General features: G+C 40.3%; 1 protein-coding gene across 1 annotated transcript in view; it reads right to left on the reverse strand.

Moving 5' to 3' along the window:
• Positions 1-1723: 1723 nt before the first annotated feature.
• The window catches only part of LOC149288388 (choline transporter-like protein 3), a 55243-nt gene continuing 42083 nt past the window's right edge, over positions 1724-14883 (reverse strand). Inside the window, exons 13-16 of the mRNA XM_089491607.1 lie at positions 12692-12775; positions 3036-3173; positions 2714-2950; positions 1724-1828 (exon numbers count right to left, since the gene is read on the reverse strand). Coding sequence (XP_089347733.1) covers positions 1724-1828; positions 2714-2950; positions 3036-3173; positions 12692-12775 — 564 coding nt within the window. The remainder of the gene's footprint in view (positions 1829-2713; positions 2951-3035; positions 3174-12691; positions 12776-14883) is intronic.

A 14883-nucleotide genomic window follows, 5' to 3' on the forward strand; every position in this document is an offset into this window, starting at 1 on the left:
AGACTAAGTAAGGTTGGAATATATTTGTCCCGACCCGTATTTATTCCGGGATAATTGGATGTCGGTTTTTCTGGAGCTACAGCTGAAAAGACAGGGTGACGATTCTTCATATAAAACTATAAAACGGTTTATACCCCAAAAAGTTGCTTAGAAAGAGATTGCGGCTTTATTATCTAGTTTTAAAATTATTCATATCCATCTTCTTAGTAGCAATGAATTAATTGGCACATATGCGGTGGATAAATATTCTCTAGAATACAGCTTCTGTTTTTCCAATGACATAATTGCTGATTTAATCTCAAATTTATAAAAAAAAAAAAAACAAAACCAAAAAATCTATATAAAAACGCTGACTTAAAACATCGTAGTACCAGATATAAGATGGTATATTACTGCATATATGCTATTAAGTTCACGATGAAATATGTAGGTTCAAATATACACGTATAACAGAAGTAATAAAAAGTGTTTGTAAACGCTAAAGCTTTTATAAAATACCTGGGCAGGTTAGATGTCAAAGACTAATTGGTGAATAAAAGGAGATTTGTTTTTGCAAAAGAAAGTAGTGGTTTTTATCTTGCTGTTATATAAGCAAGATGTCAGCCCGACCTTGTAAAATACATCATTCCATGGATGAAAAGACCGGAGAACTCGCTGATTTATCTTTCCATCGTACAGGGCCAGCCCAGCCCAGCTGTTCTTGCAGCAGAGGATCACTGGAACGACCCTTCGTAATGGATAGCGAAGTAATAGGAGTTGAAACCGCAAATTTCCATTTGTGAATGAAACCTGTTGGCAGGCATTCTACTCATCTGTGATTTTTGAAACATGATTAACACATACATGTAGTGTACAGTTTTGCTGTACATAGTGGGACTTTGATGAGAGGTGGAGACTTAACTACCTTGAGTCACATGGCGTTTGGGCCATGTCGTGACGCTTCCACTTCTGTGTCTATTGTGCGTATTTATTTTTCTGCCGCATTCTGCAACTCGTGCTCCTCGAGGTTGTTGGGTGAATAATCTGCCCGTCCTCTTGAATCCCAGGGGCACCTCAAATGGCGTAAACAAACCTAAACTTCTTCCACATTGCCTCTCATTATATATCGCCCTCTGCGGGGAGTGTGCTATGTATTGTTTCTTGTATCATAGGGCACAACCTGAGCGAGGTATTAGCCATGCATGCGTTTAACATACTTTCATACTGATATGGGCTTTTTTTTTTTTTATGTTAACCGATCTCGCTTTGTTTCTTTTGTAAATGTGCTCTAGTCCCTATATCAAAAAATAACGTGAAATGCTTAAAAAAAAAAATAAAAACACTAAAAACGAATAAACCAGATCTACAAGCAACAGAAGAAATGTACCGTGACATGCATTTAAATATAGTTAGACCTCTTAGCATTATTCTTATCGCATAAGTAGGTAAAATGGAAAGTTCTGTTGTGCATCAATACATTGTTGTCTTAATAAATCCTTTAAAAAATCCGAGAGGATAGTTGTGCGCGTTCGCTCTTCAGTCCCATCTATCAAACTGTGAGCTGTGACCCAGATGGGAGAACTGCATGCGAAGGTCGCTCTCCATCTGACGAGTTTCATTGTATCCCGAGATACATCCGTGATGCAGAACAGTCCGGCTCATGACGCAATGTTTCTCCTGGACCCGGTGCAGAGATGTGATGTTAGGTTGTGACCTCCTGTAGCTGGAATAGATTGCTAGCTCTTCAGTCTGCTCGGGCTATTGGCTGAAGTTCTGTGCCCTCTTCGCCATTCTGCACTGGTCTGTTCTTTAGTTTCTCTGGTTCTGCTCCAGATTGGTGAATTAAAGCCTGTAAAACAAGTTATTGTGTAATATCAGAAAATCAGATGCATCATCAGCTGCTACTGATTACAGATTCAGCAAAGCAGCATCAGGACAGATTCTAAAACTAGGTACTTTGGAATTGACCTCCTTAGAGAACTGGCTTGACTGGAAACTCATTAGTTTTTGCTGTCCGCACCCTCTTGACTGTAGGAAACTCAACATCCACCACGGAACATCGAAGCAAAGTATGTTCCTCTCTGCCAACAGAGCAAGTCGAAAAAGGCTGTGCATGACTTGCCCCAGGAGCCGGTCATCAGGTGAGACAGCCAGCAGCACCTGGTGTTCGCGCGTGATCGGGAACACGGGTTAATACGCTCCCACTGCTTTTCCCGTTTTGCCCGAGTTCACATCTGATTGCCCAATTTACACAACACGCGAGCCTCCTGAACAGGCTGAGATGCCAACGTTTAGAAAGGCTTGGGAGTGTTTAACGAATGCGACTTTTATGTTTGTAAGTCCCAATGCAGAGTATTCAGAAATACAATATCCAGTTGGTTTTCTTTCTTTTTGTTTTAGCTAGAAAAGTGCTAAAGAAAACCATACATTTTAATTATACTAACAATTGTGCTGTTATTTACACAAATTACTGTATTCCCCTTACGAGGCGCTGAGCAGTTATCAAGAAGGGAAATGAGTTTTGGGTCCCCGTGGTAGGATGTGATTTGATTACTTGTTCAATCCATATTTAATCATTTTTATTCTTTCATGAATTCCCTATAAATGTTCTTAAAGGGATAGTCAGTTCTTCATTATCCAGTACTCAGTAAAGCAATCTTTCTCAATGAAATCCAAGGAGCAGAATTATAAGTGATGGGCTAGGTGGCAGGGCCAAAAACACAACAAAACTCACCATTAGTTCTTGGTCCATAAAGTAAGGTTTTTCAGGAGATCCATCATTCGTCTCAATGTCCACAGCATAGCACAGGAACAGACTGTGCATAACCGTTTCAAACAGAGATAGAAAGCTATGGGCCACCAAATAGGCAAAGAATGCAACTAACAGCAAAGGGATAACCCAGACGTGTAGCTCACGGTGATAGTTAAATGCCATTAGTCCTCCAAACACTGTAAAACATGCAACAAACACCTGCAAAATATAAAAAATATATAGATTTCAATCCAAGTTCGGACTCTGATGAAACAGAATAGTTTAGAAATGCGCGGCAAATTACCTTTCCAAGAAAAACCAGGAACACGCCGGATCTATTCAGGTACGAGACAAAGGGAGGGTTTTTCACTAAGAGACTCGACGCGTCCTTTGCGGATGTACAGAATGATGTTCCATTAATTGTTGCTGCTGTATAGGCATTCTAGAGACAGAAGACATCGGCACAATAAATAGGTGCACAGAGCGAGCCCAAACATAGTATTATATATTATATATATATATTATATATAGTATTATAATGAGAATTCCGATACCTGCCTCTAGTATCAGTCACAGCAGGTAAAGCTTCTGAGACTCCTTTACATGTGAAGATCTAAACATCTCGCTTAACCTTCCGCAGGAGTTTGTTCATTTATAGTAACAGTATTTGCACTTCTCCAATCTGGTATGTTCGCTATCCACATAGGGAAGAACAAAGGAGGTTTTCCCTCTCGGCAAACATTGAGGTCCAAAGATCGAGGACTTAACATTACGACCCTCTATTGTACCTCGAATTAACAAGAAACACAGATCCGTGCTCCCTTAGTGCCTCAGTGCATCGGACCTGCCATCACCTGCCACGGATTGCTTTGTATGTATGTATCTACAGGTTTACGTGTGAGAGATGGTAATTTGTTTTTAACCCTTTGTGTGCCAAGAGTCTGGTTATATTTTGCCCTGACCAGCCACGCCAATTTTGCTATAGTGATTAGGTGATAATCTTACACACAGTTTACACTTTAATTAGGATAACCTACAAAAAAAATGTAAGATACATGTGTAATGTAAACTATGCATCTTATCACAAGATATATAATTTAAAATACAGAAAACCCACCACAATCCCCTCTTTAATGTTAAACCAAATCGTAAAAGTAACTTGTCTGAATAATTCTCTTCAAAGCTCACATTCCACTCACATTCACAAACTCACATGAGCTGGCACTCAAATGGGTTAAATAACCACAACGCAATATGGTCCCAAATACAAGGGCAGAGAATTTACAGCATTACTTTGGATTATGCTGGATTGTATCAAATGGATTCTAAATAATTGCTACAGAACCATGTCACTGAATTTCTGAATCTTAGCAGAAAAAGACATACTACTCAGAACAGAAAGTTCATTTTTTTATAGGTCGCTGCTTACTCAGAAATCAGTACTCACTTTAATTAGTATAATCACATTCAGCTTCCTTTGGGGAAATGACATACCATTATTCTGATATTATTACCGGTATTACTCTTCTTCCAAGTGAAATTATTATTAGTGTATCCACAAAGTCGAATGTTTCAAATAATCGTTTCTGCCGAGAGCTACTTGGTCAGATGCTCATCAGTCTCCCTTCATGTAATACGGCAAGCGAGCTGCTCAGCTTTTAACCCAAGCTTCGAAAATCTAATGTCATTTTTCACATATGAATTGCACGCTGGAGACGGCGCGGTTCACAATCTGTGGAACCCAACATAAACAAAGCCTGCCTTCATCAAGCACACGTTTCACATCCCGCCTTTGATGTCAAATATTGAACGAGGTCGAGGTGCCGCAGCTCCATGGGAAAATCTCTCATCTACAGGACCTGGCGTATCCATGATTACTCAACGTTTCTGTTTGAATTCACTCCGTTTTCTTTTTAAAGAATAGTGATGGCCATCTTCATTTTTAACAGTTCATTAAAATCACTGCAAATCATATCGTTTCTATGGGAACCAGCATTGTTTGTAACTAAAGCCCTCTTTTTGCATGTACTGACAACCTGATGTTCCCCTCTCACCCCCAACACCGGTACCAGGCTGATGCATGATCTTTTTAAATGAGATATTTCCCATTTACTCCTCGCCTTATGCACCCCTTTAAATACTGCATCGTCTTTCAAAACTAAATGAACTGAAATTGCTATTTCAAATAAGTTATGCTGGGCAAACTGTGCTGTAGGGGGATATAGCCTGATTTCCAAGAGAAATGCATGTGAAGGCTTTGGAGAACTATAAACATGTAGCCAAAAATATTACACTTAATCAGCGGGAGCTTCAGGATCCATTTTAAATGACAGCATTTTAATCGAGACTGTTGTTCTGCAATAGTATAGTTTATATTAAACACCTGGAATGTCTACTTCTGCACAAAAACATTTTGAAAAGTTGTATGATTAGAATCAAATTCTTATCTGCCCCCCATATGCTCTTGCTTTCTAGTACTTAATATAGGTAACGCTCCATTAGCCTGTGAAAGAAAAAAATCATGGCATGTCGCCATAAATCTAAAAAAAATTCCTATGAAAGCTTTAAAGCAAGGATGTGTTTGTATGATTAAACACTACAGGCTATATAAATACCGTATTGGCTCGAATATAGGCCACACTTTTTTCCCCCACTTTAAGTCTTTAAAGTGGGGATGCGGCCTATATTCGGGGTCTAGCGTCCGACGCCCAGGACATGCAGTCCCGGGCGCCGGGCAGGGTTTGGATACAGATCCCCCGCAGCGGTGCAGAGGACCTGCATCCTACTCCCCGATACGCTCAGACAGCCTCCCCGGGGGGCCGGCACGGGAGGTTGTCTAAACTTTACCTCTGCCCCCAAGACTTACCAGAGGAGACTCCCGGGTGTCTTGCGGGGCCGGCGGAGAACATCTATGCAATACGCGTACACAACTTCCGGTTCCGGCACATCAGCTGAGTGCCGGCACCGGATGTTGTGTACGCGTATTGCGTGGATGTCCCCCGCCAGCCCCGCAAGACACCCGGGAGTCTCCTCTGGTAAGTCGGGGGGGGCAGAGTGGCAGCATATCTCGGGGGGGGGGAGGACAGTGGCAGCATATCTCGGGGGGGGGGGAAGGACAGTGGCAGCATATCTCGGGGGGGAGGAGGACAGTGGCAGCATATCTTCAGGGGGGAGGAGGACAGTGGCAGCATATCTCGGGGGGGGGAGAGACAGAGTGGCAGCATATCTCGGGGGGGGAGACAGAGTGGCAGCATGTTTTTTTGGTGCTTTTTTAAAGAAAAAAACTTTTTCTTTAAAAAAGCACCAAACTTTTAGGGTGCAGCCTATATACGGGGGCGGCCTATATCCGAGCCAATACGGTATATACTATATATATAAATATATATATACATACAGTATATAATACACTGCCCTAAAGCAATTCCCTGAGATCCATGATTTTGAAGCTTTTGATCAGGCTGACCATCAATATTTGCCTCTGACATAAAAAGCATCAGGAAAGATGGTTGCTATGGCCTTTGAGCTTGATCGTGTTCTGTATATAAATATTTATACGCTTATGTTGTTGAAGGGAAAATACTGTATTTTAAACCTTTTATGAACAAAGAGCTCTCTGCCCCAGAAGTGTTCCCGGCCCTTCTTATTATCTGAGATTATGTAGAGTTACAGCACTGGCTCTCAACCACCGAAGAAGCAGCTCTGAAGTGTTTAGAAAATGCCACAGTTTGCAGAAAGTCAAGATGTTTTTCCTATTTGAAGGGCCCATTGATTAGAGGATATATCAAAATCTCCTTGATCCTTCGAATAATATATAATCTCTGGAAATGAAATATATCACAATAGCTACTTAATGAGAGCGGCTGTGCGGTAGACGCCAGCTCTGTGCGAGGCTCACAATGGCTTCACTGTTCTCCAGGTTTGGGACTAAGCTGAGTGACTTCGCAAATATACAGAGACTTCGAATAACCTCTGCGAGAAGCGGAAAAATGAGTTGGCAACCGCTTAAAAGTGGAATGTATATTACTGTGATATCATGCAACCTTTAAATATATTCTATAAAAATCACAATTTTATGCTGTGCTCCCTCTGGACTCTTAGCTAGGCCAGCTGGGATCTGAATGTAAAAAAAAAAACGTTACATGACTATAACCCGGTTTTAATAAACTTTTTTTATTTAATCTATAGAATAGTTTTCTACATCAGATAGGACCTGCAGGTGGCATAAAACTAATGTACACCCAAAATGAGTTGGTCACTGCTTTGATATAGTTAAGGGTTAATTAAATGCTGTAATATATATATTGTGAACAAAAAACAATAATAAATATACACTATTATCTATGTAAATGGTTTCTTTCCAATACCAAAGGAATTGAAATGTTGCTGTTCTTTCTGTAGGTACATTTCCCCAATAAGGTCGCCAATGTTTCAGCTTTCCACTAGATGACTGCTACCTGTGTGTTATATCGCTGTCTTTAGTCGTTTGTGGGTCTTTCTGCCTTAAGTTCTGTCTTCAGCAAGTGAAATGCATGCTCGGCTTTCCTTACTGGGAAAGTTCCGTGGGACTGGCCCATGAATGATTGTGATGATCAGCGCTATTGCAGATTCCTTCTTTACTGATCACAGTGGTTTCCACCATCATGGTGATAAGTGAATAAGGCGGCTTCTTTTCTTTACTACACAATTAAAATGTATTTTGCATTGGGGTGTTTCTTTACCATGGAAAGGATTCTACGACCATCCCCGCGGACGTCCAGGCCCTTTTGTGTTCCTGCTATCTGCTGATGCATTTTGTTGGCAGCCTAAGGATGGCTTGTTTCACTTGCACTGAGAGCTGCTTTGTAGTTTCACAGCAACTGCTTCCAAATGTGAATGCCACACCTCGAATCACCTCCAGACCTCTTACCGGCTTAATTTATGACGAAAAGAAGAAGGAATAGCCCACACCTGTCCATGAAACAGCTTTTGAGTCAATTGTCTAATTACTTTTGGTCCCTTGAAAAAAAGGGGGCTACATATTAAAAAGCTGTAATTCCTAAACCCTTCCTCCAATTTGGATGTGAATACCCTCAAATTAAAGCCGAGGGACTGCACTTTAAGCTCATATTTGGTACTTACGTGTAACTTTTATTTATTTTGGTATTTTCGGACCTAACTGTATGTAATCTTTAAGTTTCATTGCTAACTCACATGAAGCATTCTGTCACAGTGACTGTTGAGTCCCGGGCTGTACTGTCTGTAACATCTCCATCCGAGTAACAGAACTGAGAAATCAAGGTGCAGGCTATTTCAGGAATGCATTTCTAGCCCACTGTGGAGCTCGCACACTGAGTTTCCTCACACAGTGTGCGGGTGCCACATCAGTAAGCTTTGGGCCCACATAGACATCTGCGAGTCCCCAGTGCTGCTCGACCGGCCTCCAGACCAGTGAAAACTGCAGGAAAGGTGAGGGGGTGCGGGAGGATGAATGGGTGAATGAATGAGTGAGTGTTTATAGGCTGTTTATGGAGGGGAGAGAGGTTGAGGTGCACAGGCAGGCTGTTTAGCGGGACGGAGGTGGTACAGGCAGGCTGCTTGGGGGGCAGAGGTGGCACATGCATGCTGTTTTAAGGGCCTACCACGTCAATGTCTGGCTTACTATATAGTGATGGGGGTTATGATGCACTACTGTCAATGTCTGGCTCAGTGTATAGTGATGGGAGTTATGCTGTACCATATCTGTTCAGCAAATGTTATTTATTTAAAAACTTAATTTATTTGTAAGATAATAATTTATTTTTTTCAGATTTCTATTTTTTCCCGTTGCCATAAAGTTTACAAATTTGTGAAATAAATATTCTTGCTAACATTATTTTTTTTTTGTGAGTGTCTTTATACTTTAAAGTGGGGATGGGGTGCCACATGCAGGATCTGACCTGGGTACCAAATACTATAGGTACGCCCCTGCTGCAGAATGCTCATTGAATCACACGCACTGCTAACTATAATTTTGAGCTCTTAGTATAGCAACAGCTCCAATCTTTTGACTGGGAACCTTTAACACATCACCAAGTTTAGAACATCACCTCTGTTCTTTAATTTGTTGGTATCTAAGCAGCCAATGTAATAACATGCCACAACTTGCAAACACAAAGAGATACCTTTCATTCTTTATATAGAAATGAAAAAGTAGGTTTTTGGGGTGTGTATTTAGGAAAGATACACATCAGTATTCTTCTATGTTTCTCTTCTCTGTTCTTCTATAACATTAACAGGTTTGTTTAGACTGTAAATCTATGCAATGTTTTAATATGTAACAATGGCATGTATGGAATGAAATGCTGAGCATATTACTGTTCATAACTCCATAATTATAGTTCACAAAAGATTAGTTCCTTTAGTTAACCGCATACCACAAAGAGCTTGGTTTTTTAGGACCTTTAGATTTGAGGGGTAAGAGAAAACAATAGAAATGTTCCACCTAGTCCTTCCTGCGCTAAAAGCCGTTAAAAAGCAATATCAGGTGTTCAAGGTCCTTTTTGCGGTTAGGTAAAGGAGTAATATCACTGAAAGGGCTGGATAACTAGTCACCATAGTGGGTCTTTAAAGAACAATAATATCATATATGCAACGTCATGTTACTTAAAGCAAACGGGATATACTATATTTATACCTCTTCTCAAAGGAGGTGTAAGGAACATGTTTCAAACTACTCTAGCACATAAATAAGAACGGTCAGTTCTGGGTTCAAGACCCTGTGCAATGATGCCGTAAATAAATGGTGATAGACTCTTAGTTTAATCTGGTAATTATTATTAGTAAAAATTATTCCTTCAATGGCTTAAAAGATATTATGTAACACTGAGGCCCCCCTTTCATGCACAGCCTTTTTTCCCACCCACAGCTCCTTGGCTTGCAGGACATATGCTCAGACAAACACAACATCTCCTGCTTTTCCAGCGCGCTCATCCAAAAGCTCCGGGGATTCAATGAGACGTCCCACACATGCATGTGCATAAAGTGATCATACTGGTTTCAATCGGAGTATCTTCTTACTAGTCATTGATTAGTCTGCAAAGTATGAATGCAGTTTTGAAGCTGCAGCAGTGTGTGTGTGGGGGTCCGCTATAAGTTCACTAAGACATATTAAAATACTTACAACATTACATATAATAAGGATTTTTCACTGGTGGGCCTGTATGGGGCATTAGACTATCCCTCTAATGTTGTCTATGTGAGGCATTTCTTTGAAATATTTTTTTTGTCTCCATGGTGCTCAAAAAACGACTGCAGTCTGACAAACGTTACCCAGTCTGACAAACTATGCATTCTCTGGGGCTAGAGACAAGCGTGGTTACCCAGCCTATAATAGATTGGAGAATCCTGTTATTATCTACTGTTTTTGTCACTGTGAGCCAAATCTTGCATTTCTCAAACTCAGCAAGAACTCCTGTCCTCACACTAGGCCTGGCTGTCAGCAAATCTAGCGGTTCAGCCATTGGGGTCACTGATATAATCATCAGCATCATTTGCTGAAGACCCATTTATTTTTTCAAACTGTTTTCTTCTGTGTAGTCTTTTCTTCATGCAATAATGTCTTTAAACTCTACAATACCTCTGGTTGGCTTTGATTTTCCATGGTTGTCTTTGTGACCCTGATCTCATTCACACCCCCCCCCCAAACAAGCTTCAGCTCAGCCTAGAAATTCCCTCGTTCTACCTTGGTCTCTGCTTGTTTTGCTGCCATGGATGTTGGATCACATGACTCTGGCCAGACCTCTTAAATGAACACAATCACATGTTCTACTGGCATTTGGTTTTGGTCTCTGATTATTGGGTAATATTGTACAGCCCACTGCATTTTGCTCAACGGGGTTGATTGAGGTAACAGGGAGTTTAGAACGCTGCCAACCTGTCAGGAGGCTCTGCAATGACTCTTATTAGATCCGAAAATGAACGGGTATAGAGGGCTATGGCTGAGATATGACCAATAGTTCCATAAAGTGGATTAAGCATAAAAATCAACTAAGCTTTCTTGATGGACAAACTAACCTCTTTAGTACATGAAACCCCAACAACAAGTTTGGCTCCCCTTGCAAGCAGATCCATGTTGAAAAAGTGGACTTCTTGTTCTCTCCTTTATTCTTCTTTTGTTTATTTTCAGATCAAGGTTTTGATTCCTTATCATATCCTATAGTCTATTTGTTTTGTTTAATGGGAAAACCCACTGTACAGCCCATGTGGTTCACTCTTTGCAACTGCATTGCACAGATTTAATTTAATCTAAGAATGATTTAAATAAAACAAATATACAGTGCGAGAGTATAACAGGTCAGCTAGTTGATGTCTTTGAAGTAAACTAGCATCCCACATCTATTTAAATACATTCCTTAGTACGATTTTTCATGCATCAAACAGAAGAACGGCTTTGTAAAACAGCACTATGCTCCTGACCTTAATCTGACTAAATGTCAGGCGTTTAGGAAATGTTGAGGGCCTGGTGGCAACCGACCGGGATTTTTCTAGTAAACTTTTTCCCATTCTTGGGTACAGCTCGCTGGCCTAGAATAATCACTTCTTTGTGTGACAGCTGAATTCCTCGTCCATATGAGTCAGAGTAGAAAATGATAACCATGGCAACACTAACTTGAAAAACAACCAATGGCTAACCCTGATAATTTAACATTCGTTCCTTGGAATTACACCGTGCCAGTTTGAGAAGTACCATCTAGTTTTGCTGTCATTCCTTTTCCCTACACAACAAGCCGTGCAATCCTTTAAACTACAAATCACAAAGGGCACCAACGCTCTTGGGCTCTGCCGCAATGTTCACAAAGCATCCTTCTAATAGTTAGCTATGCGAGACACAACACCATTACATTTAGTAGAATCCTTTCTAGCTATAAGAGCCTTCCTACCTTTGCATGCTAAAGTTATGCTGCCCTGAATGAAGGATTTTTTCTGCAGCCTTAAACCGAACCATGAAGAAAAAGGCTAAGTGAGATAACAGGCACCTAAAAGTAACATCTTCCATATGATAAGATAAGCTATATATTGTGTACTGATCTGGCTAAACAACTGTCTCCACTTCTGGGAGGACACCGGAAGCAGACCCACTGCTGCGTAACTGGCTGGTTCCATAGGAGCTCCCCCCAAGCAGCTCATATACATTATGGAGGGCTCTGGCAATCTGGCATGGTGTGTCTTTCTGACCGGAGGGCCAGGATATTATGTTACAATCCAATTCTCAGTAGAATGGAGAATGGCTGTGGAGGTAGGTGCTGGGGGTCCTAGGACGGCCCCTCAAATGTGATGTTGTCCAGAGGTTATATATATACCAAAAAGATCTTAAAGTATTAAACAACAAACACTAAGTGGACCTATCATGCACCTATAAGTAGATGAAAAGGTCTGTTTCTATAAGAAATACTTTCCTTTTGAAATGCATTAGCAATTGTATTGATCAATACATAGATTGAAGTGTGCTCCTACAATTTGCGGAGTGATCTCTCATTTCTGCAACCAGCTCACCGAAACCGCAAAATAAATATACATACATATGAATAAGCTTTTGACATTTTAGGCTGACGCGTCTATTTTGCATGTCAGGTGCATTTAATTGGGGTACGTTCCTGCCTTTTTGGACGGATAAGACGGCAGCCTGTGAGGGTTTACTGCATCTTTCCACATAGTGAAATAAATCACACAGACACCTTTACAGGTCTTCTGTTACATTTCACATTTAATTATTATGAAAACAAAAATCATTATGTTGTTTCTCAACCTAATCCCCATAAACTCATTCGTAAAACTGTGTGCTGATAAATATTTTCTTTTGAAGACTCTATGTGGACAGACGAAGCCAAGGCAACATTTTGTTTACAAAAAAACAAGGCAAAAAATATTCTTGTACAATGAATGGGTGTAACAAATGAATGAAGACTTTACACATTATACCATCTTTTCAGCCGTTTACCATACCTGATTTAAACATCTTAGCCACTTTTCAAGACACCAAAAACCGCAGAAACAGCACCGAGATGTACACCTGGTACATGCACTGTCCTGAAAAAATAAAAACAGTAACAAGTTTGAAAGCAGAATTTTATTCAGCCTCACACACACAAAAAAAAACAAGCCCAAAATCTGCGACGCATACAGAACAGACCATTTTTATCACACCCTTTCCTCTGCTGCAGAAATGTTTTTAAAGTAAAGATTGATGAACTGAATGTCTTTTCCCACCAAGCAGAACATGTTGCTTTGGAAGGAAAACAACTGGTTGAACAGCTGCAAGTATCTGCGGAGCAATAACCTCCGTGATCTCGCCAGGCAGGATATAGCGCTGTCACTGACATTTATCGTATGTGTCATTCAATAATAGTGCTGACTGTTTATATGAAAGTTAATTGTAGAGAACCCCACTATTGAGAAAATGTCAAGCCAATCACATATACAACAAAATAGTTTGCAATAAAATACTAATGATGTGCGATAAACCCAGGACAGCCCAAAATGCTAGCTGAATTTTATACTGCGTACATGGAAATTACTCATTCTGGTTTTGAATTTGGATTCCCAGTATATGTTAAACCTGGACAAACCAGCTAATAATTGAAAAAAGAAACAAAAATCATATTCGATGCAGAAAATCTAAAGGTTAACATAAAAAAGGTTTAAGATTAACTCACCAAGGAAAGACAGCCGCTTGCCCTATGGTGCATTCCTGGTTGGTAGCGCCTCAACGTTTTTAGCTCCCTTGTGCTATTACAAAGGAAAAAATCTCCAGCAACATATCAGGATGATCCTTTCACAAGGACAGTCCACGAAGAAATGTAACATCTACTCTGTACAAAGGAATCAACGTTTGTCATACATTTTAGCCTTCATTGGCCTTATCAGTGATGTAAGGTTGGTATCCCTCTAGGCACAAAAAAGCTATGGAGATTTTTTCCTCTGTAGAAACACAAATGACCTAAAAATTAAGATACTTCTGAGAAGGGACTCACCGTAAGGCAGGGTATTAAGCAGTTGTCCATCCTCGTTGCGTTGATCTCAAATGTTTTTTGCATAATACTTCACCCTTCAGGGATCTCTTGGGGTCCACCCAAAGAGTAAAGTTGAGTCCAGACGTGGACCTCTTTGCTCACTTGCACCTACAGGTATGTTAACTGGACCCTATAGATGAGGCCCATCATACAGGCTGAAATATGTCTGGAGCTGTTGGCTCCTTCATGCAGAGAGATTTGCATCATGTTTTCGTTCTGGACTGCCCTTGAGGTCAGCATCAGACTGATAAGTCAAAGGAGATTTTTCCTCTGAGCTAAAACCTGAGATGCTCCCAAGTGGGTATGCACCATCGGGCAGGCTGTTAAGTTTCAGTCCGTATGCAGTGAGTTAATCGCAAACCTTTTTTTACATTATATTACTAGATTATGGATTTATATTTACATGTGACAGCCCTCATGTATCTGGTATCATTAGTAACATAAAACGTTGAGTTGATTTTGAGGCTTGAAGAGGGATTTGCATTATTCCTCAAATACATAATAAAATACCAATTTGCACAATTACATAAATAAGAATTATGTTTTTTAAAGTGGGAATGACACAGAGAAGAATACTCAACACCTTTCACACATGCTCAAGTCTACATGCATCTGTTTTTTTTCCATCTGTGTATTTGGGAGCCAACAGCTTTGTTATTATAATAATGCCATTGTAAAATAGCTTAGTGGCCACTGTGGCTTAACACATACACATATTCTTGCACAATTTCAAGATTATTAAGCCTCCGCAGCCTTTAAAGTCCCCTACAGCCGCTGAGGCCTTACTTTTTAATACAAAAACAGTATTCTTGGATTTCCAGCAGGTGAACATTAAGGACTCCCGTGTTGGCTACAGCAAAAGAAATTTGCATTTATAGAATACTATAAAGATGTTATGATATCTTACACCTAATGACTCATATTACTTATACATTTCCCAGGTGCAGGCTGGCATAGGTCTAAGAGGACACATAGCCAGTAAATCTGCTTATTCTAAGCTCTGGAGTACATCCCACTTCCATTATTAGGAAGATGATTGTTAATAACAAAACGGTTTAATGTACAAAGCGCTATTATCCAACTAAGGGATTCCAATGAATATTTTAACGTGATATAACATACACA

This window comes from Sceloporus occidentalis, unplaced genomic scaffold (genome assembly GCF_023333645.1).
Source record: "Sceloporus occidentalis isolate IW3139 unplaced genomic scaffold, rSceOcc1.0.p SCAF_51, whole genome shotgun sequence".
Taxonomy (NCBI): Eukaryota; Metazoa; Chordata; class Lepidosauria; order Squamata; family Phrynosomatidae; genus Sceloporus; species Sceloporus occidentalis.